We start from the raw sequence: 19,389 nt of genomic DNA, 5'->3' as shown, positions 1-19,389 counted from the left end.
ACACTTTCCTGTTTCTTTGCATATCTCATAATTTTGTGTTGATAAAAACTGGATATTTGAAATAATGTAATGCAGGAACTCTAGAAATTAGATCTCATCCATTCCCCAGGAATAATTGTGCTGCTTGTCTGTTTAGGAACTTTCATTTAGTACTAATTCTGCAGTCTGTATTCCTTGTCTTACTGTAGCCACTGAAGTCTCTGCTGGGTTAGCTCAGGGGTCAGCTGATGATTAGACAGAGATTTCCTTAAATACCATGAACTGGTAAGTGTTTTAGTATTTGCCAAGGACCTCTATGTGTTGGAGCATACCTTCAACACTGACAGTTTACAACTCTGCCTTAGCCTTCAATTTCTGCTTGCACAGAATCAAAGTTAGCCAGAGGTGAGAGATTAGGACCTTCTCAGTTCTTTCCTGGGCATGTGCACAATCCTGTACATGTATGTGACCTTCAAGAATTCCAGGAACATTTTTAAAAGAAAGAGCTTTGCAAAGTTATCTATGGCAATCACATTTCACAGACTTCTCTCCTAAGTTTTTTGGCCAGTCTCTTGTTTGCCCCAACTGTTATTTTTGTCCCAGGCAGCTGAGAGGTTAAACAATTGCCACTTATTGTTTTTGACAAACATCCTGGGTATAGGGCTTTTTCCACTGAGCAAACTCTGAGTCAGGTCAAATATCAATAAGCCCTGTGAACGGAGACCTTATAGGGAACTGTCAGGCCAAGCAGTAACAATTCTCTGGAGACACAGTTTTTCTGGAGCTCTAAACCTATTATGCCCCCTTCAGTGGCTTTTACATGGCTGATTTTCACAGCTACCATGATTGTGAGGCTATACTAGCTTTTAAAATTACCATACTTCTGGGGAGTAGGGAATGGGAATAAGGCAAGTTAAAACTCTACAAAGCCTGCTGTTCTTACTGAGATTTAACTATTTTTCTTGAATAAATACTCCTTGGGTTGTTGACCTTTGGTTAACACCCAGAGATCTGAGAAAATTGATTTTGACGATTTTTGCTAGCATTCTCATTGCCCTTCTGAAGAAGCTAATTTGCACAGGTCCTTAGTCTTGCCATTCCAGAAGTCCTGCTTCAACTCTCCCTTTCAAAGAGTATCAATATTTTCCCAGTTTCTTTTTTTCTTTTTTTTTTTTTTTTTTGCGGTATGCGGGCCTCTCACTGTTGTGGCCTTTCCCATTGCGGAGCACAGGCTCCGGACGCAGAGGCTCAGCAGCCATGGCTCACGGGCCCAGCCGCTCTGCGGCATGTGGGATCTTCCCGGACCGGGGCACGAACCCATGTCCCCTGCATCGGCAGGCGGACTCTCAACCACTGCGCCACCAGGGAAGGCTTCCCAGTTTCTTTTTAATATATTAAACTTCTAGATTTAAATATTTAATCTATCTAAAATTCATTTTAGTATACAAAGTCCAGGAGGAAATGGGCAGCCAGTTGCAATTACAGCTGTCTCCTGATTAACCCAAGCTTGAACTGCATGGGTCCAGTTAAACGTGTATTTTATTTTTTCCAATAAACACATACAGTACTACATGAGTCATGGCTGGCTGAATCCACAGATGCAGAACTGCAGTATGGAGGGCCGATTTTAGGACTTGAGAGTTGGTATATTTTGGTATTAACAGTGGGCCCTGGCAGCAGTCTTCCACAAATACCAAGGGATGACTGTATTTTTAATCTTTTCTCAGTTAATTAGTAAAATACTTTTGAGAATCTAATAAAAGCTATAGAGTATCTCTGCAAAAAAAATCTGCACATATACACAAATTTTGCATAATTTCAGTAAATTCACAGACTGTCTAGGGCCCCCTTCCATGGAACCCAGATTAAAAACCCTGATGTGCTACAGTAACTTATCTAATTTGTAACTTCATTTTTACAAATTTGTAAATTACAGGAAACTTTGTGTCTCTTTCTGTATTCTATCCTATTCCATTGGTCTGTGTGTCTATATCCATAACAGTGCCACACAGTTTTAATTACACCAAGCATCTTTCTGCCTCAAAGCCTTTGCACTTGCTATTCACCATGTGTGAAACACTTTTACCCCAGCTAGTCTCGAAGTAAACTCCTCACTTCAAGGCAGGCCTCAGCTCAAATGAGACCTCCTTAGAGTCCTTACCTGACTACCCTATTTTTATATTGGTTCCCTCACTCTCTAGCTCTTACACAGCTTCATTTTTCTTCATGACATTGATCATTACTTCACATTTTATTATACCTTTAATAGTTTCCTGTCAGTTTTCTCCACAAGAAGGTAGGGAATTTTTTTTTTTTTTTTTAACTACTGTATCCCCAGAAATAAGTACAGTCCCTGGAATATTATAGGCAGTCTTTCCAATTATTAATGTAAAACACCAAACACTAAGTTTGAACATGGCAACTTATTTGCTTACCCTGCTGGTCTAAGTAAATAAAAGACATAAAAGATATATTAGCTCCATCTGGCTCCCAAGAAAAGTCATTTGTCAATTTTCTAGAATAGGACTATGAAGTAAGTTTAAGGGGCTAAGAGTTGTTTCGTTGTAGTTCTTACTGTAACCATGTGAGAATAAAAGCAGTGAGCTGTTTAAGGAAGACTTGAAATACATTTGATAGGACAACCTCACTGTTGAAAATCTGAGTTACCTGGCAACATTGCTCTTTCTGCTATAGATCTTCTCTCTTCAACTGTCAGCTACAAGGCAGTTAAATACACACACACACACACACGTTTTTTTCCTCCCTCTCTCTCTCTAGCAAAATATGCAACCATTTGTAAGAAAATAAACATATGTATTATTCATGACATGAATGGATTATCTTCACAGTACTCTGAGCCTATAGAGAATGAATTTTAAAGTCTATCATTTACCATAGTGTTTCTTATGGACAAGAAGGCGCCTAACAAACTCACAGAGAAGGGTACTCTTAAAGATATACGTTTTTTTCTTTGGGTGATGAACATGGGTGGATTTATTCATGCTCTCTTTCCCAATTTCATGGTGACTAATAGCCCACATCTATGTGAGGTTAAAGGAGTGGTCTGTGGTCACAAAGAAGCTTTAAGTAAACTCTCGCAAATCAGGACTTAAGCAATGATCTTGACATTACTGGCATGGAATTCCAACCAACTGAACTGACAGACGATTAAACATATATGTAAGATATATTTGTTGACACTAACATACGTTACAGAAAGAATTGGAAAATAATCACTACTCTAGTGGAAAAAAGCAAAGAAAAAAAAAGATAAACTCTATTACCACATTACTGTTATGCTGTTATAGACCTTACTTACAGATGTTTCATTTTCATAATAAACGGATAACTGTGTGTTCTTTAGAGTAAACCTAAGTGACATTTAAAAAAAATATATAACACTGATCCTGGATATTAGAAGCACTGCTTCCTAGGGCTTCATTAAGACTAGTTAATGAGTGGAAAGAAAATCTTCTGGGTTTTTTGTTCTTAAAAGTTAAAAAAAAATAAACTTAGTCATTTCAGTCACATTTACCATGTATGGTTGAATGAACAATGGAAATACATGTGATGCTCTGATTATGTAAAACAAAGACACCTATGAATGTTACTTTTTGCTTTTTACACTTGTTGGAGGAAAAATTTATTTAGGTATCTCATCCCTATATAAAGAAAAGACTAAACACAAATTAGTACTATGCAAATTCAATTATGGAAAATTAAACTAATACAATTTTTAATTGTTCAGTATAGTAATCAAAAGTTACTTTGTATGTAGGCCATATTTCTTGATATGTATATATCTTATGAGACTACAGGGGTTATTTGTGAGTTTCTATTATTACTACCAACTACAGGTATATAGAAATATAAATTAGACATAAATGAATCAAACTCTTTTCCACACATATATATTATTTACTTTGATTGTATGTGTATGTGTGTTTGTGAAAAAGAAAAACAAGCATATTAAACAGGAGACAATGTAGTTCCAATGACTAAACATAAATTTGGATTCTACTTCTTTGAATATAGAGTAAAAAGGTAAAATTATCAGCATTAAAAAGTGAAGGAGGAGCTTCAAAAGGCAGAAGAGTAAGACATGGGAGACCAGCTTCCTCCCCACAAATACATCAGAAATACATGTACATGTTGAACAACTACAGAACACCTACTGAACGCTGGGAGAAGACCTCAGACCTCCCAAAAGGCAAGAAACTCCCCACGTACCTGGGTAGGGCAAAAGAAAAAAGAAAAAACAGAGACCAAAGAATAGGGACGGGACCTGCACCAGTGGGAGGGAACCGTGAAGGAGGAAAGGTTTCCACACACTAGGAAGCCCCTTCGCGGGCAGAGACTGCGGGTGGCGGAGGTGGGAAGCTTCGGAGCCATGGAGGAGAGCGCAGCAACAGGGGTGCGGAGGGCAAAGTGGAGAGATTCCCGCACAGAGGATCGGTGCCGACCGGCACTCACCAGCCCAAGAGGCTTGTCTGCTCACCCGCCAGGCAGGCGGGGGCTGGGAACTGAGGCTCGAGCTTTGGTCATATCCCAGGGATAGGACTGGCGGCGTGAACACAGCCTGAAGGGGTTAGTGCGCCACAGCTAGCCGGGACGGAGCCCGGGAAAAAGTCTGGAACTGCCTTAGAGACAAGAGACTTTTTCTTCCCTCTTTGTTTCCTGGTGAGCGAGGAGAGGGCATTCAGAGCGCCACTTAAAGGAGCTCCTGAGATGGGCGCGAGCCGCGGCCAGAAGCGCAGACCTCAGAGACGGGCATGAGAGGCTGCCACCACCAAGAAGCCTGTGTGCGAGCACAGGTCACTATCCATACCTCCCCTCTCGGGAGCCTGTGCAGCCCGCCACTGCCAGGGCCCCGTGATCTAGGGACACCTTCCCCAGGAGAACACGCAGAACCTCAGGCTGGTGCAATGTCATGCTGGCCTCTGCCACCGCAGGCTCGCGCCGCACTCCGTGCCCCTCCCTCCCAACGGCCTGAGTGAGTCAGAGCCCCCGTATCAGCTGCTCCCTTAAGCCCGTCCTGTCTGAGGGAGGAACAGATGCTCTCAGGCAACCTACATGCAGAGGCGGGTGCAAATCCAAAGCTGAACCCCAGGAGCTGTACGAACAAAGAAGGGAAAGGGAAATCTCTGCCAGCAGTATGCTTCTGTGTGTGATTTTGTCTGTATAGCTTTGCTTTTACCATTTGTCCTAGGGTTCTTTCTGTCCGTATTTTTTTTTCTTTTTTTTTGTATGGTTTTTAGCACTTGTTATCATTGGTGGATTTGTTTTTTGGTTTGGTTGCTCTCTTCTTTCTTTCTTTCTTTCGTTTTTTAAATTTTTTTTTATTACTTTAGAAAAAATTTTTTAATACTGATTTTTAACTTGAATAACTTTATTTTATTTTGTTTTATCTTCTTCTTTCTTTCTGTTTTCCCTTCCTTTTATTCTGAGCTGTGTGGATGAAAGGCTCTTGGTGCTCCACCCAGGCATCAGGCCTGTGCCTCTGAGGTGGGAGAGCCAAGTTCAGGACATTGGTCCACCAGAGAACTCCCAGCTCCACGTAATATCAAATGGTGAAAATCTCCCAGAGATCTCCATCTCAACGCCAAGACCCAGCTCCACTCAACGAACAGCAAGCTACAGTGCTGGACACCTTACACCAAACAATTAGCAAGACAGAAACACAACCCCACCATTAGCAGAAAAGCAGCCAAAAATCATAATAAGGTCACAGACAACCCAAAACACACCACCAGACATGGACCTGCCCATTAGAAAGACAATATCTAGCTTCATCCACAAGAACACAGGCACTAGCCCCTCCACCAGGAAGCCTACACAACCCACTGAACCAACCCTAACCACTGAGGACAGACACCAAAAAAAATGGGAACTACAAACCTGCAGCCTGTGAGAAGGAGACCCCAAACACAGTAAGTTAAGCAAAATGAGAAGACAAACACACAGCAGATGAAGAAGCATGATAAAAACTCACCAGATCTAACAAATGGAGAGGAAATAAGCAGCCTATCTGAAAAAGAATTCAGAATAATGATAGTAAACATGATCCAAAATCTTGGAAATAGAATGGGGAAAATACAAGAAACATTTAACAAGGACCTAGAAGAACTAAAGAGGAAACAAGCAATGATGAACACCACAATAAATGAAATTAAAAATACTCTAGAGGGGATCAATAGCAGAATAACTGAGGCAGAAGAACGGATAAGTGACCTGGAAGATAAAAGAGTGGAAATAACTACTGCAGAGCAGAATACAGAAAAAAGAATGAAAAGAACTGAGGAGAGTCTCAGAGACCTCTGGGACAACATTAAACACACCACATTCGAATTATAGGGGTCCCAGAAGAAGAAGAGAAAAAGAAAGGGACTGAGAAAATATTTGAAGAGATTATAGTTGAAAACTACCCTAATATGGGAAAGGAAATAGTTAATCAAGTCCAGGAAGCACAGAGAGTCCCATACAAGATAAATCCAAGGGGAAACACACCAACACATATATTAATCGAACTGTCAAAAATTAAATACAAAGAAAAAATATTAAAAGCAGCAAGGGAAAATGAACAAATAACACACAAAGGAATCCCCATAAGGTTAACAGCTGATCTTTCAGGAGAAACTCTGCAAGCCAGAAGGGAGTGGCAGGACATATTTAAAGTGATGAAAGAGAAAAACCTACAACCAAGATTACTCTACCCAGCAAGGTTCTCGTTCAGATTTGACGGAAAAATTAAAAGCTTTACAGACAAGCAAAAGCTAAGAGAATTCAGCACCACCAAACCAGCATTACAACAAATGCTAAAGGAACTTCTATATGCAGGAAACACAAGAGAAAGAAAAGACCTACAATAACAAACCCAAAACAATTAAGAAAATGGGAATAGGAACATACATATCAATAATTACCTTAAATGTAAATGAATTAAATGCTACAACCAAAAGACATAGACTGGCTGAATGGATACAAAAACAAAACCCGTATAGATGCTGTCTATAAGAGACCCACTTCAGACCTAGGGGCACGTACAGACTGAAAGTGAGGGGATGGAAAAAGATATTCCATACAAATGCAAATCAAAAGAAAACTGGAGTAGCAATTCTCATATCAGACAAAATAGACATTAAAACAAAGACTATTACAAAAGACAAAGAAGGACACTATGCAATGATCAAGGGATCAATCCAAAAAGATATAACAATTGTACATATTTATGCACCCAACATAGGAGCACCTCAATACATAAGGCAAAAACTGACAACCATAAAAGGGGAGATCGACAGTAACACAATCATAGTAGGGGACTTTAACACCCCATTTCCACCACTGAACAGATCATCCAAAATGAAAATAAATAAGGAAACACAAGCTTTAAATGATACAGTAAACAAGATGGATTTAATTGATATTTATAGGACATTCCATCCAAAAAGAACAGAATACACTTTCTTCTCAAGTGTTCATGTAACATTCTCCAGCACAGATCATATCTTGGGTCACAAATCAAGCCTTCGTAAATTTAAGAAAACTGAAATCGTATCAATGAAATCGTATCAAGTATCTTTTCTGACCACAAAGCTATGAGACTAGATATCAATTACAAGAAAAAAATCTGTAAAAAATACAAATACATGGAGGCTAAACAATATACTACTAAATAACCAGGAGATCACTGAAGAAATCAAAGAGGAAATTAAAAAATACCTAGAAACAAAAAACAATGAAAACACAATGACCCAAAACCTATGGGATGCAGCAAAAGCAGTTCTAAAGGGAAGTTTATAGCAATACAATCCTACCTAAAGAAACAAGAAACATCTCAAATAAACAACCTATCCTTACACCTAAAGCAATTAGAAAGAACAAAAAAACCCCTAATTTAGCAGAAGGAAAGAAATCATAAAGATCAGATAAGAAATAAATGCAAAAGAAATGAAGGAAACGACAGCAAAGATCAATAAAATTAAAAGCAGGTTTTTTGAGCAGATAAACTAAATTGGTAAACCATTAGCCAGATTCATTAAGAAAAAAGGGAGAATACTCAAATCAATAGAATTAGAAATGAAAAAGGAGAAGTAACAACTGACACTGCAGAAATACAAAGGATCATGAGAGATTACTACAAGCAACTCTATGCCAATGCAAAGGACAACCTGGAAGAAATGGAAAATTCTTTGAAATGCACAACCGTCCAAGAATGAACCAGGAAAAAATAGAAAATATGAACAGACCAATCACAGGCACTGAAATTGAATCTGTGATTAAAAATCTTCCAACAAACAAAAGCCCAGGACCAGATGGCTTCACAAGTGAATTCTATCAAACATTTAGAGAAGAGCTAACACCTATCCTTCTCAAACTCTTCCAAAATATAGCAGAGGGAGGAACACTCCCAAACTCATTCTATGAGGCCACCATCACCCTGATACCAAAACCAGACAAAGATGTCACAAAGAAAGAAAACTACAGGCAAATATCACTGATGAACATAGATGCAAAAACCCTCAACAAAATACTAGCAAACAGAATCCAACAGCACATTAAAAGGATCATACACCATGATCAAGTGGGGTTTATCCCAGGAATGCAAGGATTCTTCAATATATGCAAATCAATCAGTGTGATACACTATATTAACAAATTGAGGGAGACAAACCACATGATCATCAATCGATGCAGAGAAAGCTTTCGACAAAATTCAACACCCATTTATGACAAAAACCCTGCACAAAGCAGGCATAGAGGGAACTTTCCTCAACAAAATAAAGGCCATATATGACAAACCCACAGCCAACATCATCCTCAATGGTGAAAAACTGATACCATTTCCACTAAGATCAGGAACAAGACTAGGTTGCCCACTCTCACCACTCTTATTCAACATAGTTTGGGAAGTTTTAGCCACAGCAATCAGAGAAGAAATGGAAATAAAAGGAATCCAAATCGGAAAAAAAGAAGTAAAGCTGTCACTGTTTGCAGGTGACATGATACTATACATAGAGAATCCTAAAGATGCTACCAGAAAACTACTAGAGCTCAGCAATGAATTTGGTAAAGTAGCAGGACACAAAATTAATGCATAGAAATCTCTTGCATTCCTATACACTAATGATGAAAAATCTGAAAATAAAATGAAGAAAACACTCCCATTTACCTTTGCAACAAAAAGAATACAATATCTAGGAATAAACCTACCTAAGGAGACAAAAGACCTGTATGCAGAAAATTATAAGACAATGATGAAAGAAATTAAAGATGATACAAATAGATGGAGAGATATAGCATGTTCTTGGATTGGAAGAATCAACATTGTGAAAATGAGTCTACTACCCAAAACAATCTACAGATTGAATGCAATCCCTATCAAACTACCACTGGCATTTTTCACTGGAACAAAAAATTTCACAATTTGTATGGAAACACAAAACACCCCGAGTAGCCAAAGCAATCTTGAGAAAGAAAAATGGAGCTGGAGGAATCAGTCTCCCTGACTTCAGACTATAGTACAAAGCTACAGTACTCAAGACAGTATGGTACTGGCACAAAAACAGATATACAGATCAATGGAACAGGATAGAAAGCCCAGAGATAAACCCATGCACTATGGTCACCTTATCTTTGATAAAGGAGGCAGGAATATACAGTAGAGAATAAACAGCCTCTTCAATAAGTGGTGGTGGGAAAACTGGACAGCTATGTGTAAAAAGAATGATATTTGGACCTCCCTAACATCATACATTAAAAAAAAACCTCCAAATGGATTAAAGACCTAAATGTAAGGCCAGACACTATCAAACTTTTAGAGGAAAACATAGGCAGAACACTCTATGACATAAATCACAGCAAGATCCTTTTTGACCCACTTCTAAGAGAAATGGAAATAAAAACAAAAATAAACAAATGGGACCTAATGAAACTTAAAAGCTTTGGCACAGTAAAGGAAACCATAAACAAGAGAAAAGACAACGCTCAGAGCAGAAGAAAATATTTGCAAATGAAACAACTGACAAAGCATTAATCTCCAAAATTTATAAGCAGCTCATGCAGCTCAATAACAAAAAAAACAAACAACACAATCCAAAAATGGGCAGAAGAGCTAAATAGGCATTTCTGCAAAGAAGATATACAGATTGCCAACAAACACATGGAAGAATGCTCAACATCATTAATCATTAGAGAAATGCAAATCAAAACTACAATGAGATATCATCTCACACCGGTCAGAATGGCCATCATCAAAAAATCTACAAACAATAAATGCTGGAGAGGATGTGTAAAAAAGGGAACCCTCTTGCACTGTTGGTGGGAATGTAAATTGATATAGCCACTATGGAGAACGGTATGGAGGCTGCTTAAAAAACTAAAAATAGAACTACTATATGACCCAGCAATCCCACTACTGGGCATATACCCTGAGAAAACCATAATTCAAAAAGAGTCATGTACCAAAGTGTTAATTGCAGCTCTATTTACAATCGCCAGGACATGGTCAGCCATAAAAAGAAACGAAATTGAATTATTTGTAGTGAGGTGGATGGACCTAGAGTCTGTCATACAGAATGAAGTAAGTCAGGAAGAGAAAAACAAATACTGTATGCTAATACATATATATGGAATCAAAAAAAATGGGGCCAGACAGCAATAAAGACGCAGACCTACTAGAGAATGGAGTTGAGGACGTGGGTAGGGGTAAGGGTAAGCTGGGACAAAGTGAGAGAGTGGCATGGACATATATACACTACCAAATGTGAAATACATAGCTAGTAGGAAGCAGCCGCATAGCACAGGGAGATCAGCTCAGTGCTTTGTGACCACCTAGAGGGGTGGGATAGGGAGGGTGGGAAGGAGGGAGACGCAAGAGGGAAGAGATATGGGGGGCATATGTATATGTATAGCTGATTCACTTTGTTGTAAAGCAGAAACTAACACAGCATTGTAAAGCAATTATACTCCAATAAAGATGTTAAAAAAAGAGAAACTAAAAAAAAAAATGTGAAAAGTAGAGATATATTAAAAATTATTCAGTTTAAGTATTATACTCAAAAGTAAAATAATTATGCCAGTAAGATTAAGTATGATAAAATAATAGTAAAGCTACTTTATTTTGCAAAAAATAAGAAAAATGAAAACATTTATAAAGAACTAGTTTTACTAACCTGACTAATTTTTCTTTGCTCTTGTATAGCTGTTTGAATTGCCTGAGATACTTTCTCTTGATCTTTTGCATGCTCAGTCTTCCATAACTCCCTTTCTTCTGCATGGGCTTTATCCAAATTTTTTCTTTCTTCTTCTACAGCTTTTAAAACTGCATCCTTCATCACTTCTTTCTCAAGCTTCAAAACAAATAATGACGAAAACAAAAATATTTGAATGAGTGACCACAATAGTTCCTTGAATAAGACAGACTTGAGTTAACCTAAAAAACTCAAAATTTTGATCCTATAGGGTTTATTTCTGACATTGTTTTTTTTTACTCATATGTAATAACTGCTGTAAAATAAAATTAATTATTTGTTTTTATACAAATAACCAACTTATTTCCATGGCATTTCTAAACTTCAAAGAAACCAAGTCTTGGCCTAAAGTAGCAGTGTTCAAACTATTTTGTCTTAGGATCTCTTTATTCTCTTAAAAATTATAGAGGACTTCTAAGAGCTTTTGTTTACATGGGTTATACATATTAAGATTTACCGTATTAGATATTCAAACCAAGAGAAAATACTTATTTATTAATTCATTTATAATTAATAACAGTAAGTGCATTATATATTTATACTGTATTTTATGAAAAATAACTGCATTTTTCCAAAATTAAAAAGTGAGAAGAATGTTTATAAACCTCTTTACTATCTGACTTAATAGAAGAGAGCCTAGATTCTTACACCTGCCTTCTGTTTTAAATCTGTAATGATATTTTTAGTTGAAGTATATAAGAAAAACCCAGCCTCACAAATATATGTAGAAGAAAAGCGAGAATTATTTAGTAGCCAGTTGAGATTACTGTAGATATTCTTTCTGATTCCACACCAAAACTTAACAAGGGGTAGTTCTTAAAGGCAAGTTGCAATAAGAAAAATAAAATCACGTCAATGAACTTTTTGTACTCTGTTACATTACAATCTTTTCTTGCATTTTGAATGAATCCTTTACATATTTTTTAAACATTTTTTATTTGGCAAACATTGATTCAATGACTTATGCATCTCCTCCAGATGTTGACACATTTCACTATAACCAAAAAAGCCACATTTTTGTTAATAACACCATCAATCTCATCAGAAGAGTCTTTATTAAAAAGTAGAAATAAATTTTCTAAAATTCTAATTTTTTTTTAAAGCTCGAATTTTATCATTGGCAACAAGAACTGTCAGTTTTTGTCCTTAAGGTGCGGGGCTCACTCTGCTTATTCTGGACAAAATGTCTGCCAAATACTAAAGTCTGTATAACCCTACTAATTCAGTAAAATGGCGTTCCATGGAAAAAGAGCCTATTTCAGTTGCAACTCAAACAGCTGCACAAGAATTTTCCTCAAGAAACCATCGTACATAGTAAAGTCCATCGACCTCCCACTCCTGAGAGACTTACCACTTTTTTTCTTGCTTCCAGTTCACAACTAAATTTGACAAAAGTCATTAAAGCTGACAGTCACCATTTTTTGAACTCCTATTTTATTGCACAATTCTCCTCCTAAATTACTCTCTTACTATGTTCACCAATGCCTTCCATGTTGTTTAAACCAAACGATATTTTTTGTTTTAATCCTTACTTTCATGACCTCAAAGCAACATTCTATATAGTTGATTATTTCTGATTTTGTGAAGCCCTCTCTTTTCTTGGTTTTCATGAGAGCCTGCTGCTTATATTTCTCCTATGCATTTTGCTGAGTCTTTTCAATTCTTTGTAACTTCGTCCTTCCTCTGGATTTTAAATTTTGGAGTTTTTTCACGGCTAAGAACTTGGACCACTTGTTACTCTACTTGTTACTCCTTTGAGGTAATTATACATGACAATAATTTCCATGGCTACTATTACCATCTCTCTGCTGGAAAACAAAAATCAAAAAAACCCATTATACTAACGCATATTAATATCTTCAGGAGATTCCTATCTACTGAGCTGTAAATGTCATGCAGATTTAGCTGCCTACTTGACTTTATCATCTAGATATACCACAGGCAGCTCAAACTCTGTATCAAGGAAATAGTATTACTTTCTATGTTGCTGCTGAATGAATATTCTGGCAGTTCACAAACTGGCCACCTCATCCACACCAAACATGTTGATTCTATCTCCTAACTACTTCTAGAATTTGCCTATTTCATTCCTTTCCAAGCTACTACTACTATTCTATTTCTTATGCAAACTTCAGATGCACTCTGTTAATTCTTTCCCTGCCTTTGGCCTTTCTTCCTCCAATTTCCCAAAAATTAATGTCAGTTACCATTATGACCCACCTACACTCAGAAATTTCAATGTGTCTCTACTTACCTATGGAATAAAATTCAATCTCACTATTCAGAATGTTAGCCATCCTTCAAGTCTCAGTTCAAAAGAAATTTATTGTCAAAAACTCCTATGGGGGCTTCCCTGGTGGTCCAGTGGCTAGGGCTCTGTGCTCCCAATGCAGGGGGCCCAGGTTTGATTCCTGGTAGAGGAACTAGATCCCACATGCCGCAACTAAGACCCAGCGCAACCAAATAAATAAATAAAAAAACAAAATGAAACAAAAAAAACCCTCCTATGAATGCCATGGAAATACTATCTATATACTCATAATAATTTAATGCATTCCTTCTTACCTTATTAGTACATAAACAATGTTTATTTACCTGATTGTAAATTCTTTAAGAAAGACAAAATCATAGTCATTCTTGAACATCCACCTCAGCACAGTGATCTGTACCTATGAGACTTTCAACGTTTGTTTACTAAATTTAAATCTAAATCCCAAGCTCAACACTCAGTGCCATATTTCCGTTAAAAAATTAATAAACAGAAAGCTCAATTAAATAGTGTCAGGGGACCATAAGGCAGAGCTCTCACCTTATAAGTGCTTCGACAATGGCAGAGTCCAACAGGAAGAAGACAGACTCCTCTACTTCCCTGGCAAGAACTCAGCCAATGAAATGCCCCGGACTCTGTTTACCACAGCCCTCCCAACTTCCTTTTCCCCTTGATAAAGCATTCTCCCTTGTTGTATGGGGACTTGCACATGGCTCACCATGGTTGCAGACCCCAAACTGCAATTCTCTGCTGTTCCTGAATAAACTCATTATTGCTGGAGAAATATCTGGCAGTCTATTTATTTTAGATCAACACTTTGGTGGCCCATATGGGGACCAGAGAAGACCTCTGAAGGCTCTGGGGCTATTGAACAGATGTGGTACCCACAACTGAGCCACTGTTACTCACTGCTTTCTTGCTGACCTTGGAGTTTGAAGGTACGTCTTTCTCCTAGACCCAAGCTCATGCCCTCTTTGTATTTGAAGCTCTCCAGGTTTTATTCAGAATCTATTTTAAGGTTTCGTCTTTCTGGCTAAAGCCTTGTTCTGCATGCATTTGGAACTTTGGTCTGATTTTGAGATAAGACTGTTTCAACCGAAGCTGGCTGGAAATGCCTTCAGCCCATTCCTTTGGGAATAGGGATTTCTTCACTGAAAAGTGTATTGGTTTTTCAGCCTTCGGCCTCTTCCTTTGGAAGGGGCTATTCTCTGGAAATTGCCTGTAAAAGCCTTTGGCCTGGCTCCTTTAGCACCAAGCTGTCTCCTTAGAACTGGCTGGTATTAGTTTGCAAGCTTTTTGAGCTGTAAGTTATTTAAGCTGTTTGAAAATTGTTCTTTTATTCTAGAGAAAAACCTCTGAGAAATGGGATCCCAGTTAACTAAGTATTTTGAGGGTGCTACCCCTACAGGGACTCCAGCCAAACTGGTATTTAAAAACCATAGTTCCTACCCCTTCATGCTCACTTCTGACTAAAAGGACCGACCTGACCAAAGGCAAGTTAAAATATCAGTGGCCGGGCTTCCCTGGTGGCGCAGTGGTTGAGAGTCCGCCTGCCGATGCAGAGGACGCGGGTTCATGCCCAGTCCGGGAAGATCCCACATGCCGCGGAGTGGCTGGGCCCGTGAGCCATGGCCGCTGAGCCTGCGCTCTGCAACGGGAGAGGCCACAGCAGTGAGAGGCCCGCGTACCGAAAAAAAAAAAAAATCAGTGGCCATTATGGGAAACTTTTGGAATCCCCAAACTTAATTTCCTTAAAACTGAATTAGATCACAATAGCTCAAAAATTTCCAGAACTGAGTGGTATGCCTATTTCGATTCGTATCTTAAGGCTTCCCAATATTATCAGAAGTTTAAAACTCTCTCTCTGCAAAATAAGATTTCAAGATTAACTGAGGCAAACCAGCAATTAAAGAAAGATGAAATGGCTCCCAAAGCCTCAGGTTCTTCTTCCTTGGCTTCCTCTGGTACCATCTCGTCTCTCATCCTTGCATCCTCGTGGCCAGACTGTGCCTCTGGCACCATCTTCCTCCCACCCTTCTATGCCGCTGATGCCTCCTCTATACCCCATACTAATTATCGTCAAACTTCTCCTTTTCTCTAAAACTCTTCCCACCCCCTTTCCCTCTGAACTCTTCAGAATTTTTCCCTATAAAATTAAGCCTTCTGAGGATCCAGAAGTTCAACTCTTAATTTCCTATATTCTCTGGATTAAAGCTGAACTGCAAGCCATAGTCAAGTATTTTCCCAAAATAAACCAAAGATCCTCACAGATTTGCTGAGGAATTTAATATAGTCATTCAAACTTATCAACCTTGTTTCTCTGACTCATATCAGCTGGTTCATATGCTTGTTGGTTAAGGCCAGGCCCAGCATAGGATGAAAACTGTTAATTGGGAAAATCCTGAAAGGTCTAACTTATATGGTCAGGTTCAGGCAATCGCTAGGTGGCTTCATCGAGCAATTCCTAGGGCTTTACCAAAGCCTGTTGACTGGAACAGAATCCAGCCTTGCACACAAACATTGGATGAACCTGTTCATGACTACTACATGACTTCAGACTGCTTCTAAAGAAAATTCTGGTCTTCCCTCAGATGTTGATTCCACCCGGGCAGCTTTTAACTCTGTTATTAATGGGCTGGACTGGGACATTTTCCCTTCTAGTAAAAAGGACTAGGATGAAATGGAAAACTATCTCTAGTTCAGACTTAATTAATCTAGCAAACCAGCTCTCTCACACTTCACATGAGTCACCTAAAAGGAAGAACACCATATTTCTTAATCTTCAAATCCAGCAAATGAAGATTCCTGAATGAAATCAAAACTTTCCCAGTTTCTGCTATTATTGCAAAAAGCCAGGACACTGGGAAAGATTGTTACAAATTTAAGTGTTTGAGTGCCTTCAGTCCTCTAACCAGCCTTTCCAATGTCCTTTCAATTCTCAATAACGGGGCTTTGAGGAATTATAGGGGCTCTTCCCAGTTCTCCCTCTTAATCGGGGTGGAGAAATATTTCTCCTGATTGAGGATGAACCTCTTCCTGTTCTGACACCAAAGGCACAATCTCGGTGTTCAACCCCACTACTATAAAGCAGCCCGTGCTGTGGTTCAAACAGTGGGGATCGCTAATGAACTTCACGTTTTAGTCATGGTCTGTAGGTTTTATAGTGGACTGAAAGAAGCCTTCCCTTGCAGACCGGTTACTCCCTCTTCTGGGGCTAAAGTACTTTTGGAAAAGATTGTCCCTACCTGAGGAGCTCCTCTCAAACATCATAGTGATTTAGAAATCCATTTTACTGGCTAGGTGCTTCAACAAGTTTGCGCTGTTTGGCCAGTTTTACAACGTTTTCACTATGTTACCACCTTCAATCCTCTGGTTTAGTTAAATGCACTAACAGCATTATTAAGATTCAGTTAGAAAACTTTGTAGAGGCCCTCCAAATACCTTGGCCCAAACCATTGCTGTTGGCCCTCTAAATCCCAGATCCACTCCTTTTGGAACTCGTAAACTCTCACCCTTTGAGATAGTCACAGGACACCCAATGCACTTGGCTCCTGCCTCTTTTGACCCACAACTGATAAAAGGAGAGATACTCCAATATTGCAAAGGCCTAGTTGTTTCCATTAAAAATAACCATGCCCTGGTAGAGCAATCTTTTCACAGTGCACCCTTGGGAGATGATGACCTTAAGCATCACATCTTGCAACCTAGAGATTTTGTCTACTGGAAAAGACACTTCCAAAAGAATGCTCTTCAACCTCACTGGAGAGGCCCCTATCAGGCACTCATAACCAACCCTTGTGCCACCAAACAACAAGGAATAGACTCTTGGATTCACATGACACACCTAAAGAAAGCACCTAACCCTGACTGGACCTGTACATCATCTGGTGACCTGAAAGATTTCCCAGAAATGAAGCAGATGACATGTGATGAGACAGCTTTCCCAAGATACCCAGGCCAGGCCTCTTAGAAGTTTGTCACCAAACCTTTGATGATGACATAACACTTCAGATGATCTCCAATGTCTATAATCTTGATAAGATATGGACTTCAGAAAACTGCCTAAGAGGTCTCCCTCCTACCCCTCCTCGTTACTTGAATGTGACTGCAATAGTTTTCCAATCTGCACTTTTGCTCTGACATGAGACACCACACCCAGAAACTGAGGGACAAAAAGAGCTAAAACTAGAAACCTTGATTCTTGATCAGTGGTGCTTTCAGAAAAAGGTCTTGATCAAAGGGGAAAATGTAAAAAATTCATAAACAGAAATCTCAATTAAATAGTGTCAGGAGATCTATTTAAGGGGGAACTCTCATGCCCTGAAACTATAGGAGAGACCAACAGGAAGAAGAAAGACTCCTCTTTTTTCCTGGCAGCGACTCAGCCAATGAAAAGCCATGGACTCTGTATTTCCTGTAGCCCTCACAACTTCCTTTCCTCTCTATAAAAGTGTTCTCCTTGGGGCTTCCCTGGTGGCGCAGTGGTTGAGAGTCTGCCTGCCGATGCAGGGGACATGGGTTCGTGCCCTGGTCCGGGAAGATCCCACGTGCCGTGGAGCGGCTAGGCCTGTGAGCCGTGGCCGCTGAGCCTGCGTGTCTGGAGCCTGTGCTCCGCAATGGGAGAGGCCACAACAATGAGAGGCCCACGTACCGCAAAAAAAAAAAAAAAAAAAAAAAAAAAGCGTTCTCCTTGTCATGTGGGAACTTGTACATGGCTCGCCATGGTTGCAGACCCCAAATTGCAATTCTCTCCTAATCCTGAATAAACCCATTTTTGCTGGACAAATATCTGACAGTATATTTCAGGTCAGCATATGTATATATTAGTATACATATATTTAACATCTATGAATATACTACCCAGATGATCTATTTCAAAGTTGACTTTAAAAACCACATACCTTGATACATACATACATATATACATACACACACACACACACACACACACACTCATTACTTGTATGATATCTATCAAATATCAAGTGGATATTAGTGTTCCTATGTAGATATATGATTTTAAACAAGTGATTAATAATCTAAATGTAAAGCATTTCAATATCATCATTATCTTGTGTAATGTAAATTTAACAAGAATATGAACAGTAGAAGAAGAAAAACAAATTTTGATTTTTCTGGAATGAAATATTTTTAAAAGATTGACTAGGTGGCGCAGTGGCTGAGAGTCTGCCTGCTGATGCAGGGGACACGGGTTCGTGCTCCGGTCTGGGAAGACCCCACATGCCGCGGAGCGGCTAGGCCCGTGAGCCATGGCCGCTGAGCCTGTGCGTCCGGAGCCTGTGCTCCGCAACGGGAGAGGCCACAACAGTGAGAGGCCCACATACCGCAAAAAAAAAAAAAAAAAAAAAAAGTAGATTGACTAACCATTAATAAACTCAGTTTGTTAATTCCACTTATTTACAAAGAAACTGATTGTTACTGATGGGTCTCTACCAGGCAAATAATTAGACATAAAGATGACAAAAACAATTCTTATATGAGACCAGCAACATTCATTTTAGGCTTTGAGGTGGGGGTAAACATAACAAAAGTAGAACTATAATTGAAATTAAGCTACAGAATAAACTTTTCAGAGAGAAATACCTTTGCAGCAGATACTAATGCTTCTTTATTTCTTTGCCTTTCTTCCTCCAAACATTTTTCCAATATTTCCTGTAAATGATAAGACAGCTAGACATTAAAGTATTATTTGAGGTAACAGAACATTCTTTCCACAGTCCAAGCAAACTTAAAGTATTACCTTCTGTTCTTGAGATTGCTGAGTCAAAGCTTCCTTTATTTTTTCTTTTAATAGTTCCTTCTCTGTGGCAAGCATTTCAAGGAGCCTCTGATGCTACAAGGAAAGATAACTGCATTATGATTATGGTTCTG

At 38.9% G+C, this 19,389-nt stretch overlaps 1 protein-coding gene across 11 annotated transcripts in view; it reads right to left on the bottom strand.

The window, feature by feature from the left end:
• Nucleotides 1-19,389, bottom strand: part of CCDC91 (coiled-coil domain containing 91) — a 410,030-nt gene that overhangs the window by 119,299 nt on the left and 271,342 nt on the right. For 7 of the 11 annotated variants that reach the window (XM_067696031.1, XM_067696032.1, XM_067696036.1 and 4 more), the window contains 3 exons: nucleotides 19,259-19,351; nucleotides 19,102-19,170; nucleotides 11,151-11,327 (listed from right to left, as the gene is read on the bottom strand). In XM_067696031.1, coding sequence (XP_067552132.1) covers nucleotides 11,151-11,327; nucleotides 19,102-19,170; nucleotides 19,259-19,351 — 339 coding nt within the window. Of the gene's footprint in view, nucleotides 1-5,971; nucleotides 6,008-11,150; nucleotides 11,328-19,101; nucleotides 19,171-19,258; nucleotides 19,352-19,389 lie in introns of all 11 variants that reach the window. The other 4 variants (XM_067696033.1, XM_067696029.1, XM_067696037.1 and 1 more) reach the window with 1 other exon arrangement.

The sequence above is a fragment of the Pseudorca crassidens genome, chromosome 11, assembly GCF_039906515.1.
Source record: "Pseudorca crassidens isolate mPseCra1 chromosome 11, mPseCra1.hap1, whole genome shotgun sequence".
NCBI lineage: Eukaryota > Metazoa > Chordata > Mammalia > Artiodactyla > Delphinidae > Pseudorca > Pseudorca crassidens.
Note: the sequence above shows the minus strand (reverse complement) of the source record. Positions and strands in the feature narration are given on the sequence as shown.